This window comes from Salvelinus namaycush, unplaced genomic scaffold, assembly GCF_016432855.1.
Source record: "Salvelinus namaycush isolate Seneca unplaced genomic scaffold, SaNama_1.0 Scaffold97, whole genome shotgun sequence".
In the NCBI taxonomy this organism is placed as follows: domain Eukaryota; kingdom Metazoa; phylum Chordata; class Actinopteri; order Salmoniformes; family Salmonidae; genus Salvelinus; species Salvelinus namaycush.
The window spans coordinates 75722-96294 of NW_024061719.1; the positions used below are offsets into that span (position 1 = coordinate 75722).

General features: G+C 43.2%; 3 protein-coding genes across 4 annotated transcripts in view; 2 read left to right on the forward strand and 1 right to left on the reverse strand.

The window, feature by feature from the left end:
• Window positions 1-670: 670 nt before the first annotated feature.
• LOC120043588 (carboxypeptidase A1-like) lies at window positions 671-4773 on the forward strand. Its single transcript, XM_038988150.1, has 11 exons — window positions 671-735; window positions 1001-1082; window positions 1858-1992; window positions 2182-2286; window positions 2447-2548; window positions 2647-2748; window positions 3183-3293; window positions 3457-3547; window positions 3930-4129; window positions 4375-4459; window positions 4586-4773. Exons 1-11 carry the CDS (start codon window positions 671-673, stop codon window positions 4771-4773), a joined length of 1266 nt encoding a protein of 421 aa, XP_038844078.1.
• Window positions 4774-4970: 197 nt separating this feature from the next.
• cep41 (centrosomal protein 41) lies at window positions 4971-12922 on the reverse strand. Of its 2 annotated transcripts, XM_038988155.1 has the most exons (11): window positions 12516-12922; window positions 11833-11896; window positions 11626-11673; window positions 9727-9788; window positions 9521-9590; window positions 8763-8889; window positions 7986-8155; window positions 7550-7617; window positions 7263-7377; window positions 6964-7179; window positions 5981-6108 (listed from the first exon to the last, which is right to left on the reverse strand). In XM_038988155.1, the coding sequence occupies exons 1-11, from the start codon at window positions 12546-12548 to the stop codon at window positions 5981-5983; spliced, it is 1101 nt and encodes a 366-aa protein (XP_038844083.1). In that variant the 5' UTR covers window positions 12549-12922. The 2 variants fall into 2 exon arrangements, with proteins under 2 accessions (XP_038844082.1, XP_038844083.1); XM_038988154.1 differs by lacking the exon at window positions 12516-12922 and having other exon boundaries at window positions 4971-6108; window positions 11833-12313.
• The window catches only part of poc1b (POC1 centriolar protein B), a 65515-nt gene continuing 57650 nt past the window's right edge, over window positions 12709-20573 (forward strand). The window contains exons 1-9 of the mRNA XM_038988152.1: window positions 12709-13109; window positions 13560-13644; window positions 13858-14029; window positions 14406-14585; window positions 16088-16195; window positions 16459-16574; window positions 16745-16878; window positions 19789-19857; window positions 20342-20494. Coding sequence (XP_038844080.1) covers window positions 13095-13109; window positions 13560-13644; window positions 13858-14029; window positions 14406-14585; window positions 16088-16195; window positions 16459-16574; window positions 16745-16878; window positions 19789-19857; window positions 20342-20494 — 1032 coding nt within the window. The 5' untranslated portion in view covers window positions 12709-13094. The remainder of the gene's footprint in view (window positions 13110-13559; window positions 13645-13857; window positions 14030-14405; window positions 14586-16087; window positions 16196-16458; window positions 16575-16744; window positions 16879-19788; window positions 19858-20341; window positions 20495-20573) is intronic.

A 20573-nucleotide genomic window follows, 5' to 3' on the forward strand; every position in this document is an offset into this window, starting at 1 on the left:
CCTACCAAAGGCCTAAAGAAGTTCAGCTGGATTGCCCAGGTCATGTGGTTTAGAAAGGTAATGGGTGTGATAAACCCATCGGAAACACATTTCACCTGGTTGAATGTACATGTATGGTGGTTTGTATTAGTTAGGTTGTTAGATAAACTACAAATAATCGGTGACAGATTTATGTCTTTAAAGGAGACACAGGCAGACCAATTCTGATATTTTGCCCAATTATTGGCAAAAGAACTGGTCTCATTGGTGAAAAGACCAATTACGAGTGGGGAAAGATCTGAATTGGGCTGCCTGTGTAAACGCAGCCTTTGTTGACTTATTCCTCATCTCCTTTCTTCTTCATGTGAGTATACAGTATTATGCTCAAATAGACTCTCTGACTCAGTTCTCAAAAAAGGTTGCGGCGACCCTTAGGGGCATAGCTTTTACAGTGTAGGGATACAAACACAGGCGAACTAAGTAAATGGAATGGGAGGATAAAAACTAGACAATCTGGTCCATCCATTTTCATTAAACTTCTGAGAATCTGCACCATCAGTGTTACATCAGAGTTGTTGTGGAAAACAGAAAAGAAGGAGAAAACACCTGAAGAAAACATCAACTTACAAACCAAGGTAAAAAGTGCTGGGCAGGGTGTGTGGCTCTGACTGGCTTTACTGTACTAGGTACGATGAAGGTGCTGCTCATCTTGGCTGCACTGTCTGTGGCCGTTATCGGCAAGGAGACCTTTGAGGGGTGAGTGATCATCAAACAGTACTGAAAAAAAAGCACTTTGTGACAACTGCTGATGTAAAAAGGGTTTTACAAATACATTTGATTGATTGACTGATTAAAGGATTTCAACTTGTTTTGAACAGCAGTGGTAGCTGAGCAAAGGGTAATGACATATGATGTGTTGATTGTCATAAATTGATTAAAACATCCTTTTTTTTATAAGATTCCCTGTCTCTTAATTCTAATTATTAGGGATGATAACATGGTTGTTGTAATATCTTTAAAGGCACCAGGTGCTTCGTATCACTGGGAAGAATGAGTTCCAGCACTCTCTCCTGAAGGACATGGCTGAGATGGAACATCTCCAGGTTGGGAATGATAACAGTGATCATCCTATGAGATAATGTGATTCATGTACTTCTGATAAATACGAATTTCAGAGGAAAACAATCATAGTGTAGAATGATCAGAACAGAACCCCTCAAACTGTACCAGGCCATTTACTATTTCCCCTTGTGTTCATCTGCATGTTCCTTACCTCTCCTCTCTCCTCTCTCCTCCCTTACCTCTCCTCTCTCCTCCCTTACCTCTCCTCTCTCCTCCCTTACCTCTCCTCTCTCCTCCCTTACCTCTCCTCTCTCCTCCCTTACCTCTCCTCTCTCCTCCCTTACCTCTCCTCTCTCACCTCTCCTCTCTCCTCCCTTACCTCTCCTCTCTCCTCCCTTACCTCTCCTCTCTCCCCCCTTACCTCTCCTCTCTCCTCCCTTACCTCTCCTCTCTCCTCCCTTACCTCTCCTCTCTCCTCCCTTACCTCTCCTCTCTCATCCCTTACCTCTCCTCTCTTCTCCTTCCTCTCTCCTCCCTTACCTCTCCTCTCTCCTCCCTTACCTCTCCTCTCTCCTCCCTTACCTCTCCTCTCTCCTCCCTTACCTCTCCTCTCTTCTCCTTCCTCTCTCCTCCCTTACATCTCCTCTCTCCTCCTTCCTCTCTCCTCCCTTACCTCTCCTCTCTCCTCCCTTACCTCTCCTCTCTCCTCCCTTACCTCTCCTTTCTCCTCCATCCTCTCTCCTTCCTTCTCTCCTCCATCCTCTCCTTCCTTTCTCTCCTCTCTCCTTCACTCCACTCCCTTCTCTTCTGTACCAGCTGGATGTGTGGATGGAGCCCATTGACCTCTCCACTCCTGTGGACATCAGAGTTCCCTTCACCAGCCTGCAGACCGTCAAGGCCTTCCTGGAGACTGAAGACATCCCGTACTCCGTCATGATCAAGGACCTACAGGTAAAGTAGGACACCTTTCTCATCTGGGGAGGAAAGAGAGCTCATCTGCCCCTCTAAAGTCATTGTTATTCTTAAGGTAATAAGTGGACAGACTATGGTGCCACCAAAGTCCCCTTGAGATCTAATCATCGTTGAATGAACCAGGGAGAGTGATCAGAAGTATGAAACCTTTTGCCCCTTGTCTCTCAGGTTATGTTGGACGAGGAGAAGGAGCAGAGGCTGAGTGCTGCACGTGCCACTGAGCCCAGAACCACAGATGACTACGACTACACCAACTACCACAACGGGGATGAGGTTAGTACCCAATCACACAGCCAGGACCGCCTGTTCTTCCTTATCAGCTATTATAACGTCTGTCATAACACTGTTACAACAATGATATCAGGCCTTTTTTAAAACTCCAGTTTTCAGAGCTATTTGGTTCAAATTAAAGATTATTTCTCTCTCTCTCCAGATCTACAGTTTTCAGGAAATGCTGGTGGCTGAGAACCCCAAACTGGTCAGCAAGATCGTGATTGGTCAGAGCTATGAGGGCCGCCCTCTGAATGTGCTCAAAGTAAGTCATCATTTTTCAAAACTTTTTTGGTGTTGGAAGATTATCGTGGATTTTCTTTGCACCTGATAAAGTTAATGCTCCCCTTCTCTCTCATATAGTTTAGCACTGGTGGCACCAACCGTCGTGGCATCTGGATTAACACTGGAATCCACTCCAGAGAATGGATCACTCAGGCTAGTGGCACCTGGTTCGCCAAGAAGGTGATCAACTTCTAGTCTCATTCTTTCCAGTCAGAGCCCCTGGGTTGGATTTCCCCACATGCTCATGAGTCACAATGCAAACTCCTGTTTTCTGCTAAGAATAGCAAATATAGTGTAATGAAGGCTATAGGGCCATTGGAATATATTTGTTATGAAGGCTAGGGGGTCATTACAGTATATTTGCTATGCTTAAAAGCAAACTGGAGTTTGGCTTGTGACTCATGTAGAAGAATCCAGCCCCAGGGCTCATAAGTGCCTCATGAAGGGAGTCTCTATATACCCATCACGGGCAATTCCGGTTCTGAATACCCACTGGGACCTTCCTACTCCCACAGGTTGCTGAATTGGTTTCAAAAGTGGCGCCACCTTGAGCCCAGGTATTCTCTGTTCAGTATGATAATGTGCATAGATACTTCTGTTTCAATGACCACCAGATTGTGACTGACTACGGACGTGACGCCGCACTCACTGCCATTCTGGACAACATGGATATCTTCCTGGAGATTGTGACCAACCCAGATGGATACAACTATAGCCACAAAACTGTGAGTTCCTAACAGCAAAAATCTGTATTTATTATTAATAATCCATCCACCAATCCTCTGCAATGGCAAATATGATGCTTCATTCATTCATTGTGTCAGTCAGAGTGAATGCGCATGGATACTTACCAAACCACTGAATATGTTGACCTTTTATGTTCCACAGAACCGTATGTGGCGTAAGACCAGGAAGCCCAACCCTGGCTCTTCCTGTGATGGAACTGACCTCAACAGGAACTGGGATGCTGGTTTTGGAAGTAAGCTATGTCTTCTATCGGCTTCTTGAACGATGCTTGACACATTGTTTAAAATGGCATAAAAAAAAAGGTTGCCTTACTACAGCCTTTCCCCAAACCCGGTCTTGGGGAGCGCAAGCGGTGTACATTTAGTTTTTTGCCCTAGCAAAACACAACTGATTCAAATGATCAACTCATCATCAAGCTTTGATTATTTGAAACAGTTGTGTATTGTAAGGGCCAAAACACTAAATGTGCTCTCCTTGGGATCCCCAGGATGCTGCCTTATTTAATTGTCAGGCTTAAATACATTGTTTTTTTGTTGTTTCAAAGGAAGTGTGTCAATGTTGTGATTGAACTGTCCCTGGCCTGATGTTGGTTGTATTCCACTCCTTTTCCCTAGCCGCTGGCTCTAGCGGTAACCCCTGCGATCAGACTTACCGCGGGCCCAAGGCTCACTCAGAGTCTGAGGTCAAGTCCATCGTGGACTTTGTCAAGTCTCATGGCAACCTGAAGGCCTTCATCGACATCCACAGCTACTCCCAGAGGCTCATGTACCCCTACGGCTACACTGCAACCCCTTGCAACGACCAGAGAGAACTGGTGAGTCTGGCAGAGACAGGCTTCCTGCCTTCCCTTGACCCTTAGCCATGTCTCAGTCATTTGTATGTGAGCTAATAATGCACTTCTATATAATCAAACAGGGTACAACTGGTTTTGCTTAAGGCCTTTGACAGGTCAATTTAAGATCAAGTTCAGTATACACAAAAAGGAAACGTTTTGCCATCGAACATAAATTGTCAAAAGCTGTACAGGTCTCTTGACGTTATTTTACATTTCATCCACAGCACGACCTGGCTAGGAAGGCCATCACTGACCTGGCTAGCCTGTACGGAACCTCCTTCAGATACGGCAGCGTCATGACCACCATATGTAAGTGACGGGCCACTCACTAAGTCACTGAAAATACATGAAAGGCTACATCTTAGGCTCAATACAGCCATAACAAGGTCTAATACAGGAACAACGTATACAAATAATGTGCTTATCTTCCACTAGACCGAGCCAGTGGAATCAGTATTGACTGGTCCTACAACCAGGGCATCAAGTACTCCTACACCTTCGAGCTGAGAGACACCGGTCGCTATGGTTTCATCCTGCCAGCCAATCAGATCATCCCTACTGCCAAGGAGGCTTGGCTGGCTCTGATGGCCATCATGGAGCACACCAAGGACAACACCAACTAGAGGGGTCACCATGACAACTACAGTATACTGTCCACAGATTAACCAATTGTGTATCTACCTTTGATAGTCATGTGAATGCCTGCGTAAAACAAAGTTATGTTTGTCTGTACTGTTCTAGATGTACAGTATCTAGCAAGAGTGCACTAGAAATCATGTCAGTAAAATGCTCAACAAAATGACCAGTTCACATCAGAATATACATTGTGCGTTTTATTTAATATATAAAAACTAAACTGAGATCAACCAGTTTAATGGATGGAGCGTTATGACTGACAGTTAATGTGTTCATTGTCAACGACAGGTGTCTTGCCTCTGATATACACAAACAGGCCAGACGTCAGACTCAAAGGTATTGTACTCCTCAAAAGACCACGTTTTACAGTAAATGCACAAGACCCTGCAATTTATATTCACCTCAACAATCGCTGACAAAGAAAATACAACAAAGTTCACAACCTCAAAGCACAAATACTGTTTCACATTTATCGGACGTATCAAGATGCTCTCCTCGGGGTAACCATGACTACCATCCCATAATGCCTTACTACACCATGATGATGTTTCATCATAGGCTGCATGACATCACCAAATCTTATGAGAACAGACACAAACATGTAGAGCTTCTGAGCCTCTCACTTCAATTTATATCACAATATTCCAGGAGGAAGTTCCCCTTCGAGAAAATATCACATGAAAAATATTACATTTCACCTCTTAAAATAGAGAATGCCCTCGAACAACAATCATCACTTCTGGTTATGCATAATGTACAACAAAGCATATGGGATATCATTTTAGTACCCTGCTACCAAGTGAAATGACCTTAAGTTAATGAGGGTTGATGGAGATGGACACGACCAATGGCTGACTGGTTTTTATCAATGACAGGCATCACACACAGAGACAGAGCCAGAGCGCGAACTGAACACTAGTCATTTTAGGAAAGCAACATCTGTGAGTTAACGATAATTGAGTACAAGGCAAATCCATAAATTATCATCTTACGATCACTGATGACATTCTTTTATATTCATTGTGCAACAAATTCAAAATCAACACACCAATTCCTATTATCCTACAATAAAGCAGATTTGGGCCCTTGAGGACTACAGTTGGGTATCCCTGGGGAGGGGGAGGGGGCGTTTCCCCTTTCACAGAGGGGCACATGGGCGGTGGTAGTGAAATAAGACTTTATTTGGGTTAAGGGTTATTTCCACGGTCGGCTGCTCTGGGATCTGGCGGTTTCAGAGCCGGCTAGAGAGGAAGTGCGTAGACTCCGAGCGCTGGATGCTTTGGACTGGGCACTGCTGGTGGACATGCGGCTGCTGAACCGGCCTAGAAAACGCACACACAAAGACAGTCATACATCTATGAAAAGTAACAAGCTTTCAGGAAATTATTCTCCACGTCATTGTCAAGGGTGGCCAACCCTTTGAGCTAATGGGGTGTTTAGGGCTGGAACAAACACCTGAACACCCCAGCTGGCTCCAGGCATAAGCGGTCACTTAGGAATAGTAGAATACACCAGGTGCAATTTTGGAATGTGTTTGTGCATCATACAGCAGTTTTTCTTGTTATGTCAGTCACTGACAGTCACTAAATTAGCCAATTTTTAGATTGGTAGTTAGTCTAGTCAGCTATCTAAACGTATTCATGGCTGAATACCAACCGGGCACACAGGGCAGTGCCCTGACCTCAGGGGCCCCCTGTTGATTTTGTTAGTCATTGTCATTCATATACCATATTACATGGCATAAGTTATGGCAAAATGTGTAGAATTGCAGGAAATTTGCTTCAAAACTACAGACACTTCTCTACCCCAGGACAAAATGGATAGAAATACAGCAAATTTCCTGCAAAACTAACTTTTTTCTCTCTGCCCAATGGCTAAATGTGTAGAATTGCAGGAAATTATCTTTAAATTGTACATTTTTATTCACCATCAAGAGGGGGGCCACTAAAATGTTGCACAAGGTGTGTGTGGGAGGGGGGGGCTACCAAAAGGCCATCCCAGCTGTTTGCTTTTTCTACATGTTATCACCATCTACTGGTAGGTTGTTGTTACTACCCAAAGCAACAGATCAGGGAGTGATGCTTTCCTGTTGGAGTCAGTTAGCTGTTGGCATAGCCTTCCCGTTGGAGTCTAAACGGTCTTTTCTGTGAGCCTGTTAGCTGTTAAATGTGCCTTACTGTTGGTGTCCGAGGGAACGAGCATCTCCTCCAAGTGTGCCTGGATGTTGGCCATGTCGTCTGAGGTGAACCTCCACTTCCTATCGGCTGGCATGAAAACCTGTCTGTGGGTGTAGCGCTTCCTGCCCGCTGTCGCCTTGGGAGACGGGAGGCACGACGCCGGGATGGTGCCTGTTGTCATCCCCTCTGGAAACTTCTGCGCAATCACCTTCAGGCCTGGGGGGGTGGAGTGTGACATTGCACTGATTCCAAAGCTTCCACTTGAGCCATTACTTGCCTACAATACATCATCAACTGACCTCCAGATAGCATGAAGAGGTTCTGGAAGCCCCGCTCACACATGGCAGTGGCTGCCTGGGCAGCTATCCTCTCATCCTCATCATATACGATGATGATCTTACCAGAAACATTTTTCTACATCAAGTCAAGATTAATGGATCACAGTACAACAGTGAGGCAAACAAATGGATATTCAAACATGTACAGTATATGGATAGTTTACTAGTGTGTTTTGGCCCATTTCAGATTGCCTGGTAATGTGAGTTATGGAATAATAATACAGTTATTTGTTTTGGTGGAAGGATACATAATCCAGCACCTCCTTGGTGTAGGGATTCATTGTTCTTGAGAGGGTTGCGATGGGGTAACTGTATGCTGAGGAAAATAAATGTGAGATGTCACAAATACGTACAATATTACATTGGGGTGAAAAGCCCCCTAAAAAAAATACCATCAAGGACAAACAGTTAATATCCAGTCCTATAAGTTTCATAACTACTGCCATCATTTGCTACTCTGGTTACAAAGTTCTGGCCAATATAATTTCAATTCTAAAGATGATATTATGAAATGGCAACCCTGATGATGGCTATCATTTTCATGTGATCAGATATACTATGCATTTACAAAGTCCCTGGTGGGGTAAGGCTCAGAATTCCATTAATTATATTTAGTGTCTGAAATCTATTCATTCTATGTCTGGAATTAGAATTCTATTCATTGTACTTCTATGGTCCCCCTACCGCTGATGATGTGACACTGGTCGTACTGCTCTCTGTCCCTGACGTCCAGCAGCAGGTAGGGGCAGTCTGGGTAGGGTCCATCTGGAAGCCGAGGGCTGGACACGGTTGTCAGAGTCACTGTATTCTGACCGTTCTTATCCAGATCCAGCTCTCCCACCCCGCTTATTACACTGTAGTGAGAGTCAAAAGTGACAGGGTATACACGGGTCAGGGACACTTTTTCTGTATGCGAAAAAACACCAAACCTTCCAACTCAAAATATTGTGAGAATGACATAACTTTCATTCTATAATGTCTGTGACATTGAATCATCAGTTACAGTATTCCAAATGGAACTGAGCTCAACTCTGTACAATCCCAGCTCTGTCACTTTAGCCAGGCTGTGGAGGTTTAGCTTGCCAGTGAAGGTGATCTAATGCCATGGTTTTAGGGAGGCCCCAGGGATGCGATAGAGTTACAACCTTCTGTTCTAGTGAGGGGGCAACGGAGCTTGGACCTTAGGGAAAAAGCTGCTATCAAATATCATACACAATGAAGGGGTAAGGAGGGTTGTCGAGGGGGAGAGAACTCTGCTGGGATATTCAGATAGATGTGTGGGTTGAATGCTGAGAGGGATACAGCTGTGCCTGGGGTTATGGGTTGTGGTTACGTATGTGGGCTTTGAGTGAGAGTACACATCAGTGGAGGTCATTGAGAACAGGTGTGTGTCGTTGGTAGGGAAAATGGAAAATCCTGGTGTGTGTGTGATGTTGTTCAAAGTGGGGTGCTGGGAGTTACCTTTGAAGTGTCGACCTGGGGGAGTAGCCAGCGTCCCCTGCGTCATTGTTGTTGTCGAAGAACTGAGCGGGTGTGGGCGTAGGCAGGGGGGAACCGTTGGTCTGCTCAGACAGATGCTCCATGTCAGCTTCAGGTGGAAATAAAGCATAGAGATGTTGCTGTACAGTTACAGTACTGCCTCAATGTTCATTAAAATCAACATTTAAGGCAACTGCAGAAAGGTCCTAAAAATTGTCAAAGACTCCAGCCACCCAAGTCATAGACTGTTCTCTCTGCTACCGCATGGCAAGCGGTACCAGTGCACCAAGTCTGGAACCCAAAGGACCCCGAACAGCTTCTACCCCCAAATAAGACTGCTAAACCAGACTGCTAAAGAGCTAATCAAATGGTTACCCGCTGCTACTACTGTCTATTATCTATCCTGTTGCCTAGTCATTTTAACCCTACCTATATGCGCATAGCTACCTCATACCCTTGCACATTGACTTGGTACTAGTACTCCCTGTATATAGCCATGTTACTCATTATTCACTGTGTATTTATTCCTCGTGTCACCATTTCCATTTTATATATTTAACTCTGCATTGTTGAAAAAGGACACGTAAGTAAGCATTTCACTGTTAGTCTACACCTGTTGTTAACCAAGAACATTTTGATTTGACGGGAATTCTCAGTTAATTTAAAACGTAAACTGGGGCTCCAGATCAAATCGATAATGGTACAAAACATCAATAGTGTCAAAAAACAAATCTTCTTACCTTCCAGCCTTGGTGTTTCGCCATCACTCACACTTTCATTCAGGTCCGAAACCGATGCTACCTGAATTACCTGATTTTTAAAAAATGATAAGATAAACGAGTGATTGAATAACATGTAGGCTACTTCCACAAAAACAAAAAAGCAGATGCAACTGAGAATAAAAAACATGTCTTTGCCATCACTGACGTAATAATGTTTCACTCACCAACTGTGCAAATGTTGTAACTTTAAGCCTTTTGAAGAGTTCATCCTTTCTGTACCTGTAATCTAATCAAATACATTTTCAGTTTCTTCAAAATAATGAGAGCAAAAGACATGGAGAAACCCTGAGGATGTTCTCTTACAACTATCCTAAGAGTACCAAGTCAATCTCAGGCCCCTCACCAGTATTCTCTCTTACAACTATCCTACAAGTACCAAGTCAATCTCACCTGGGTCATGCACATCAATCCTTTGCTCATCCTCCCCTTGTCCCAACATATCACTAAATCTCAACTCCACTGTGTCCATCTCCATAACATTACAGCTCTGGGGGAGATGGTAAGACACCTGTGCTCAATACTGGCTGCTCAGCCCTCTAACATTGGCATTGACCAAAGTGTGACCCAAAGTGTGACCTGACTATCACACCATCCTCTGTCTCTGTTGGCACCCGCACAATGTAGCCTAATACCTCCTACATCAGCCCTGACAGAGAAATTATTGTGAACAACACAATCGCCCACTGCCGAATGAAGGAATCAGTGTTGCTTATCCCTGAGAAATCAGAAAAGCCAGAAACAAAATGGCCACAACAGACAACGTGCTTATTCTCTCAGATAGCCCCGGTCACCAGGTTGTAAAATATCAGCAGTACATGGCTTCTCCGGTTTTCCCATGAAAGTGCATGAAGTAAAACACCAAACAGAATGTGATAGGGGACCACAACTGTTCTTTAAAGACAGAAAATGCTGAGTTGCACCCCCCCTCAACTCAAGTAGTCTAACACTGTCCACTGCTCCTTGTTTTAGTAATAGGAACAAAATGCAGGTACACCTGTTTGGAAATATTGAACTGGAGCTAATTACTAATTGTGACAGTCATGTTGTAGATTTCAGCCAATACAATCCTAATGAGGCCCCCTGGGCCTTGTTGAGAAATCTCACCTCTCAAGAGACCCACTGGACAAAGAAATCATTTCAATGTCTAGTTTTGATTAACATTTGATTGAGTTGTCAACTAACTTGAATTAAACGTAAAAATAACTAAACATTTCACCGTGTCATTGGATTTAGGTTAAAAGTTGGCTGTAAAAAAGACAACTCCCTTAAGTTGATTACTTTTTGCAAATCCAAATCAGTTTCCATGTTGATTCAACATCATGACATTTAATTTTTTTGTTGAAATAGAAACACAAACAGATTTTTCCCAGTGGGGAGTTGAATGGCGAAGAGTGTGGGCGGACTGGAGCTCTGACTACGTCGAGTAGCTGTCAGTCGATACTTGTAAAATCTTAAACACTTACAGTGTACCTATGTTTGTTTTGTGTAAAGTCGGGCCTTTCTTGGTTTGCTGAAATGCAAACTTTTTAATAAAACTTGTGATATACAACCGTCGCCTGTTTCAACATTTCCGTTGCTCTAAAATGACACCAAAACGTGGGATAAAAAAGTATGGATTTCCAGAAACAAAGAAAGGCCTGACTTTACTCAGGAGAAACATAGGTACACGGTAAGATTTTAAATGTTTACAAGTATCGACTGACAGCGACTCGATGTAGTTGGAGCTCCAGTCCGCCCACACTTGTCGCCACTCAACTCCCTTGTAATTGTTAAATAAAATTAAAATGTACTAGGCAAGTCAGTTAAGAACAAATTCTTATTTACAATGACGGCCTACCCCGGCCAAACCCTCCCCTAACTCGGACAACGCTGGGCCAATTGTGCGCCGCCCTATGGGACTCCCGATCACGGCCGGTTGTGATACAACTCGGGATCGAACCAGGGTCTGTAGTGACGCCTCTAGTACTGCGATGCAGTGCCTTAGACCGCTGCACCACTCGGGAGTTAAGATTTCTTAACCGCCCTGACCCAATCTCAAAAGTCTGTCATGAAATGTAACTTACTTTTCTTTATCTCCTCCAGCCTCTCCACATACTTCGTCAGGCTGCATCCTTTCAAATGACAACAGGTTTCACAACATTGAAGATAATGTTATGTATACATCAATACGATCTACTGATAAATGTCAATAAGTATGATGCATCTCCGAGTCCTTTGGCACTGGTAGCCAATGCTATAACACTTGAATAACCTGAGTTGTGGAATAATACCTGTGTCTAGCCTTGTCCTCACATGTTGATATTTGGGGTTCTGAGGTATTCTCCTTTTCATGTACTGTGAGATGGGGAATACACAAACATTTGTGATTTGCTGTGTTGTCATGGTAGCTACTTCCTTTTTTACCAAGCTGTAGAAAACATTAAGCACATTACCCATGGATAGGATTTCTCCAGTGAGCCTGCATAAAGGCCTAGGTAACTCTAGTTAGCAATATCTGCCTCTGGACAAAGCAGCCCTTTCGGCAGCTGAACTGTTCTGTCATAGTCATACCAAATATTCCTTGTTTTATCTGTGGTCATACCCTTCCATGTTTAGTACATGTTTATGAAAGGTGTATGTCAAGTCAACCCAGGAAACTAGCTAACATTAGTTTTTGGAAGTCTAACATGCTAACGTTAGCTAGCTACAGTAGTTAGCTAATTTGATGACGAAGATCTAACGTTATGGCAAATGATGGCAAAAATATGATGGCAAAAATAGTTACGTAACTTTTTCCTCAATCAACTAATTTAACTAGCTAATATGGTTACAAACAGCAGAAGGGGTTAACGTTACTGCTCAACAGAAACACTGTTGGCTTGGCAATGCCTTGATAGCTAACAGCACCATTGACACCCACCAACCTGGGCTGTTACATGTACAACTCGCTAAAACTATAGCTAGCTATATTTACCTCCGTGTTGCCGATACTGCTCTTGGTCGACATATTTTCAAACCGAATAGAGAAAAACCAAACACAAAGTTCCAAGTTTAACAAACTTGGCGCTGATTGAGCCGAGAGCGATCATTGACCAATCAATGACGCTGTTTTAACGATGTCGGTTTCTACCGTTCCACAGTTTGATGTAGTTGCTTAGCAGCAGAATACGTTTAGCTCCTCCCTGGTTGTTTCTTTTTCTTCTCTCCTAAATCTAGAGTTGCTAGTTCTTATTACAGCTCAGTGGTTGCTAGTAGCAATTAACTAACAACAACGACCACTTCACTCATATTTAACTGATTTAACCAAGGCTTCTGTGGAATTGATTAAGGTTAACTGCATGAGCCAAACTCGTGTTTGTATTTTGATAAAAATTGGCTGATTAGCGTATCGGCGCTCGACTAGCAAAGTCTGAGAAAGTGGGCGTGCGCTATGTTTTTCACTTTGACTGGCAGACAGATGGAAGTCATGAGTTGGACGCACCAACTTTCCCCGCTAATCTTTCAAAAAGCAAATGCACCGCAAATGTAAGGATTATCGTAATCAATGCATTAAATGGCATCAGTTATGGTAAGTGTGCTGCTTACTTTGGTATTATATCGGTGGTGCGAGCTAACTAAAGCTTGACTGTCCTTCTGATGAGCATGCTAGCTAGTTAGCTAATAGGATTTAACTAGCTGTCTAGTATCTTATCTTGGTTGTTGAATAGGCAGTATTGTCATATCAGCCGAGTTTTATCCAGAGCTTTAATTAGAAATTACTCAAAGTTACTTGCAGTAGTTAATTCATTTGGCTACCATTTCGAAAGAATACTGATTGTCTCTAATGCATAGCTAATTAAAGTTAAGTCACATTCGAAGTAGTTTCCCTAAACCTAAATCATGCAACCTAACTCAACCTAACTAGTAAATTTAGCTAACACAATTTTAGTGGTATAGTATGGCATTCAATGTTTTCTCATACTTGGCAACTTTGGCATGCCAGCCATACCTGACCCTGTGGTGAACTCTGTCATTGCAGGAGGACCCTACTCTCGAGCGACACTTCAAGGGCCACAAAGATGCTGTCACCTGTGCAGACTTCAATTCCAAACACAAACAGCTGGGTATAGATCCACAACATATCTTTACTTAGCCTACTAACCAGTCTATTTCTGCTCCCTTACCAGCTCCTTATTGAATTGTCATGTTTGGCTTCGCAATGAGTTGGCAAGAACACAAACAGAGCTGGGACCAGGCTAGTCTTAACTATCTGGAAATATATATAATTCATTCTCATCTCATCATGTTCATTGTGTCTCCATCCATGTTCCTCTCAGCCTCAGGGTCTGCAGATAAGACCCTGATGATTTGGAATCTGAACCCTAAGGCCAGGGCGTTCCGTTTTTTTGGACACAAAGATGTCATCACAGGGGTCCAGTTCTCCCCTGTGGGAGATCTGGTCGTCTCTGCATCCCAGGACAAGACTGTACGGCTGTGGACGCCCAGCATGTGAGTGGAGAGAGAAGCACCTGATATCCCGGGGATCAAACTCACTATCCTGGTGTTGCAAGAGCCATGTTCTACCAACTGAGCTACAGAGGACCACACCCACACCTGGCTTTAGATACCCCTTTCATGCAGTCTCTGACAGTTGTCATTAAGATTGCAACAACCTTTAGCTAGTGCCTAGACTAGCCAACTTCATTGACATTTGAACAACCTGAGATATTGTATTCTGTAACTAGTGCCTACCTAACTTTAATGTCTCCTCGCACAGCATTGAACATTACCTGCTAGATTCACCTTAGTGCATTGCTTTTAGATGTTTGTTACCCATATTTCCCTCTCTGAGCACTTGTCTCTTTCTTTCCTGTGTGTTCTTCAGTAAAGGAGAGTCGATGGTGTTCAAAGCCCACACGGCTACAGTACGCAGTGTCAGCTTTTCTCACGACGGCCAGAGGCTAGTGACTGCGTCAGACGACAAGTCTGTCAAGGTGTGGAGTGTCCACAGACAACGTTTTGTCTACTCACTCAACCAGCACACCAACTGGGTCCGCTGCGCCAGGTACTGAACCAACAACTATCTGTATGTGTGCGTGTTTGTGGTTGGTTTACACAATAAAGTAGGGCTATAACGATTCACCGATCTGCATCGGTCCCCGGTTCAAGATGTGAGTGAGCGCATCGGTCTGCGGGACCCCATACTGACCTAAATGTAGCATTCATCGGTCAGAAAATCAACTCAAACGTTATGAATTTCCGGTTCACTGAAGTGTTTTTAGCAGCCTCTCTGTGTTTAATGATGGCTGTTTAACAGTGATGGCCTTGAGATAGTACCTGTTTTTCAGTCTCTCGGTCCCAGCTTTGATGCACCTGTACTGACCTTGCCTTTTGGATTGTAGCGGGGTGAACAGGCAGTGGCTCGGGTGGTTGTTGTCCTTGATGATCTGTTTGGCCTTCCTGTGACATCGGGTGCGATAGGTGTCCTGGAGGGCAGGTAGTTTGCCCCTGGTGATGCGTTGTGCAGACCGCACCACCCTCTGGAGAGCCCTGCGTTTATGGGCGGTGCAGTTGCCATATCAGGCGGTGATGCAGCCTGACAGGATGCTCTCAATTGTGCATCTGTAAAAGTTTGAGGGTTTTTGGTGACAAGCCAAATGTCTTCATCCTCCTGAGGTTGAAGGGGCGCTTCTGTGCCTTCTTCACTACACTGTGTAGGTGGACCATTTCAGATTGTCTGTGAGGTGTAAGCTGAGGAACTTAACTTTACACCATCTCCGCTGCTGTCCCGTCGATGTGGATTGGGGGTGCTCCCTCTGCTGTTTTTTGAAGTCCACGATCATCTCCTTTGTTCTGTTGACATTGAGTGAGAGACAAAAAGCAAACATTGCCCCCCTCCACTAACTTTTAATGGGGTGGTACCTGCCCAGTTTCCTTTATGGCTCAGCTCAGGTGCCTACATACACCATATACATAAATATAATTTACACACACACACAGGTGAGCTTGGAAAGATCTGCATTGATTTGTTCCTCTAATCGCAACGAATCGTTTCAAACTGAAACGTATGGTATCGGAGCCCGTGTATCTAGATGCGTCAAATCGTCTTGAAAGGGAAAGATGCACATCCCTTCCAGAAAGTCTACGTATGTAACTTTGCAAGTGATGTGGCCACACTGGGATTTGAACCCTGCAGTCCCTAAAGGGGGAAACAGATTGCACATTTTTGATATTCCAAGCATGTTGCTCACCGTATGTCTGCTGCAGTGGGACAACAGAGAACCATGAGAACTAGTCACGATACTCAGTCATGGTTTTAAAAGTGCTGAAAACATATATTGTTTCTTTAAGAAGATGGAGAACAAGCTATGAAGGACAAATACTGCGAGTTTTGGTGCAGGTACAGCCAACTAGCGCAAAATTAATATTGCAATATTGTCAAACTATATAATATACCCTCAAATAATATCCCGATATGTAACTGATTCGATTACATTTTTTCTCCTTAATCAAAACTGCGTCCAAAGATTGTTGGTCTGTCTGCGCTATAACTGTTTTGTCATTCAGGTTTTCTCCTGACGGCCGTCTAATTGCCTCCTGTGGTGACGACCGCACAGTGCGGCTATGGGACACCTCCACCAAACAATGCATCAACTGCTTCACAGAGTATGGAGGGTAAGAAAGATACTTATTTTATATATTTGATGAAGGCCATATGAAAACCTGTCATTGTCTTATTTGGCATTTGTAATAAAATAAAGTCTGTTTATATTGATGTAACACGATGACTGTCAGTCGGGGGGAGGGGAGTTTAACCACTTTCAAGGGTTTTCTACATGACCACATGGTGGTGCTGTTGTATTGCATTTTATATTTGGAACCACCTAACATGATTGACACCTTTGATAAGTAGTAGCCATATCCCTCCACCTTCCTAGATCAGCAACATTTGTAGACTTCAACACCAGTGGCACCTGCATAGCATCCTCAGGAGCAGACAACACGCTGAAGATCTGGGACATACGGACAAACAAACTGCTCCAGCATTACCAAGGTAACAAGCTTTTAAAAGGCTTAAGAATTCTTCTGAATGACAGCCTGGTTGCCCAATCTTTTTCTATTTTAGAGTGTACTTTACTAGAAACACACCTGGCAACCAATCTTCCTGTATTAGAGAGGCCACGTTCAATGTCTGCACACATAAACCTCTGTCTTTGGTATCAGTCCACAGTGCAGGGATCAATTGCTTTTCCTTCCACCCGTCTGGAAACTATCTGATCAGTGGCTCCAGTGACAGCACAGTGAAGATCCTGGACCTGCTGGAGGGACGCCTCATCTACACCCTCCACGGACACAAGGTAATGCTTAGGCCACATTTAGGACCACGCTAAGGCTGTTCTTTATGCTACAGTATGTGGACACGCCCATCTGAAAAGAACAAGAAGGCCCGTACACTGTTTCTGCTCCCAATTCATCTCTTTATTCACTACGTTTCCATCCGAAACGGATCTTCATCAGGTCAAACAGACTGAGTGCTCACATCCCCAAATATACGCTTTTGACCTCACATGACCATGACGCAGTGTGGGTGTGGAAACAATTCAATTCCCTTTTGCACATAGTCAATCTATAATTAATCACACAGGTACATATGGTCATATGGGTCCAAGTTTAAACCTAGGCAACAGTAAAAAAAAAAATAAAAAAAAACGAGATTACCTTGGAAGCTCGATACCAGTGTACTGCTCTCAGAGCTGATGTTGTGATGAGCCTCCATGATTATGCACAAGCTTTCTCTATTTAAGAGTCCTGTTTAGAGGTCGACCGATTAATCGAAATGGCCGATTTTAATTAGGGCCGATTTCAAGTTTTCATAACAATCGGCATTTTTGGACACCGATCATGGCCGATTACATTGCACTCCACGAGGAGACTGCGTGGCAGGCTGACTACCTGTTATGCGAGTGCAGCAAGGAGCCAATGTAAGGTGCTAGCTAGCATTAAACTTATCTTATAAAAAACAATCAATCTTAACATGATCACTAGTTTAACTACACATGGTTCATGATGTTACTAGTTTATCTAGCTTGTCCAGTGTTGCATATAATCAATGTGGTGCCTGTTAATTTATCGAGTCACAGCCTACTTCGCCAAACGGGTGATTTAACAAGCGCGTTCGTGAAAAAAGCACTGTCGTTGCACCAATGTGTACCTAACCATAAACATCAACGCTTTTCTTAAAATCAATACACAAGTATATATTTTTAAACCTGCATATTTAGTTAATATTGCCTGCTAACATGAATTTATTTTAATTAGGGAAATTGTGTCACTTCTCTTGCGTTCTGTGCAACAGAGTCAGGGTATATGCAGCAGTTTGGGCCGCCTGGCTCGTTGCGAACTGTGTGAAGACCATTTCTTCCTAACAAAGACAGCCAACTTCGCCAAACGGGGGATGAGTAAACAAAAGCGCATTTGCGAAAAAAGCACAATCGTTGCACAAATGTACCTAACCATAAACATCAATGCCTTTCTTAAAATCAATACACAGAAGTATATTTTTTAAACCTGCATATTTAGTTAAAAGAAATGTATGTTAGCAGGCGATATTAAACTAGGGAAATTGTGTCTCTTCTCTTGCGTTCTGTGCAACAGAGTCAGGGTATATGCAACAGTTTGGGCCGCCTGGCTCGTTGCGAACTAATTTGCCAGAATTTTACGTAATTATGACATAACATTGAAGGTTGTGCAATGTAACAGCAATATTTAGACTTATGGATGCCACCCGTTAGATAAAATACGGAACGGTTCCGTATTTCACTGAAAGAATAAACGTTTATTTTCGAAATGATAGTTTCCGGATTTAACCATATTAATGACCTACGGCTCGTATTTCTTTGTGTTATTATAATTAACTGTATGTTTTGATAGAGCAGTCTGACTGAGCGATGGTAGGCAGCAGCAGGCTAGTAAGCATTCATTCAAACAGCACTTTACTGCGTTTGACAGCAGCTCTTCGCAATGCTTCAAGCATTGCGCTGTTTATGACTTCAAGCCTATCAAGTCCCGAGATTAGGCTGGCAATACTGGCAGTACCTATTAGAACATCCAATAGGCAAAGGTATATGAAATACAAATGGTATAGAGTGAAATAGTCCTATAATAACTACAACCTAAAACTTCCTACCTGGGAATATTGAAGACTCATGTTAAAGGAACCACCAGCTTTCATATGTTCTCATGTTCTGAGCAAGGAACTGAAACGTTAGTTTTCTTACATGGCACATATTGCACTTTTACTTTCTTCTCCAACACTTTGTTTTTGCATTATTTAAACCAAATTCAACATGTTTCGTTATTTATTTGAGACTAAATAGATTTTATTGATATATTAAGTTAAAATAAGTGTTCATTGTTCAGTCAGTATTGTTGTAATTGTCATTATTGCATATATATATATAAAAATCGTCCGATTAATCGGTATCTGCTTTTTTTGGACCTCCAATCGGTATCAGCGTTGAAAAATCATAATCGGTCGACCTCTATTCCTGTTTTGCTCTCCTTGTTTTCAGAGCTTATTTAGTTTTTCCTACATAGCATAGACCACAAATACACTTGATCCAGTATACAACGTTTTTTGTGGAACACGGAATGATGCCAAATATAATTGTTTATGACCAATCCTTTATGTGCATCAGTGATTTAATTCAAGTGAATTGTTTCCACACCCACCATGTGTCGTGTGTTTAATGGTCATGTGAGGTGGGACGTGAGCACTCGACCTGACGAAGATCCGCTTTGGAAACGTAGTCAGTAAAGCAGTGAATTGGGAGCGTAAACGGTGTGCAAGTCTTCCTGTTCTTTACTGCCATTGTTTATTAGCCCAGAACCTAAGGATGTGCGTATGATCACAAACATTTCTATAGACATTGTTTATTAGCCCAGAACCTAAGGACGTGCGTATGATCACAAACATTTCTATAGACATTGTTTATTAGCCCAGAACCTAAGGACGTGCGTATGATCACAAACATTTCTATAGACATTGTTTATTAGCCCAGAACCTAAGGACGTGCGTATGATCACAAACATTTCTATAGACATACCCATCTGAACTACAGAAATAGAATTGCTAGATTATTTTATTATTATTATTATTAGTAGTTCAATTCTATGATCTGAACATCTGAAGCAATGAGCTATCATGATCTCTAGTCTTATGTTGTAGTGTCTGTGATTTGAAGGGGTCTAGTTGTTTTGACTCTTAGGGTCCTGTCCTGACTGTGGCCTTCTCCAGGGGAGGAGACTTCTTCGCCTCAGGGGGTTGTGATGCTCAGGTGGGTGGACTAACTGTGTGTTCATGGTATGAAGGGAAGCAGATAGCTCAGTAAGGAACACCAGCAAAATATATTTCTACATAAAATCTAAATCTGATCAGTGTTCTTATTGGAAAAATGCAGGTAGTAGATCTCTGTATGCTCCGGACTGACTACCATATTCTCCCATCGTCCGGGTTAGAGGAGGGTTTGGCCGGGGTAGGCTGTCATTGTAAATAAGAATTTGTTCTTATCTGACTTAGTTAAATAAAAAATCTACTTATTTGCAATGATGAGCTGGTTCCCTGCCCTAATGGCTCACATCTATCAACAGTTACATTTGTCATTTAGCAGAGCCATTTACAGGAACAGTCAGGGTTAAGTTCCTTGCTCAAGGGCACATCAGCATATTTTTAACCTAGTCTGCTTGGGGATTAGAACCAGCGACCTTTTGGCTCAACGACCTTCCAACACTCTTAACCGCGAGGCTACCTACCGCCCCCAGGTTTTAATGTGGAAGACCAACTTTGATTCTTTTGACTACCGTGAGGTCCTGAGCAAACACAGCCAGCGGGTCACCCCCGACCCCCCTCCTCACCTGACAGACATCTACCCCCGAGGACCTCACCTCCACTCCGCCCAGTCTGGGGCTATAGAGGTCAGAGGGCAACACAGACATAACAGCACATGAATAAACACAATCATCTTCTCACTGACTTCACATTTGATTCAGCCAA

What these genes read in the sequence shown, in the direction of transcription:
- LOC120043588 (XM_038988150.1), top strand. Translation starts at nt 671, where the DNA reads ATGAAGGTGCTGCTCATCTTGGCTGCACTGTCTGTGGCCGTTATCGGC. An exon ending in TCATGATCAAGGACCTACAG is followed by an intron (nt 1,993 to 2,181) that starts GTAAAGTAGGAC and finishes CTTGTCTCTCAG; the next exon opens with GTTATGTTGGACGAGGAGAA. An exon ending in GCCCTCTGAATGTGCTCAAA is followed by an intron (nt 2,549 to 2,646) that starts GTAAGTCATCAT and finishes TCTCTCATATAG; the next exon opens with TTTAGCACTGGTGGCACCAA.
- cep41 (XM_038988154.1), bottom strand. Translation starts at nt 11,998, where the DNA reads ATGGGTAATGTGCTTAATGTTTTCTACAGCTTGGTAAAAAAGGAAGTA. An exon ending in TTACAACATTTGCACAGTTG is followed by an intron (nt 9,591 to 9,726) that starts GTGAGTGAAACA and finishes TTTAAAAATCAG; the next exon opens with GTAATTCAGGTAGCATCGGT. An exon ending in CCCAGGTCGACACTTCAAAG is followed by an intron (nt 8,156 to 8,762) that starts GTAACTCCCAGC and finishes CTCTCACTACAG; the next exon opens with TGTAATAAGCGGGGTGGGAG.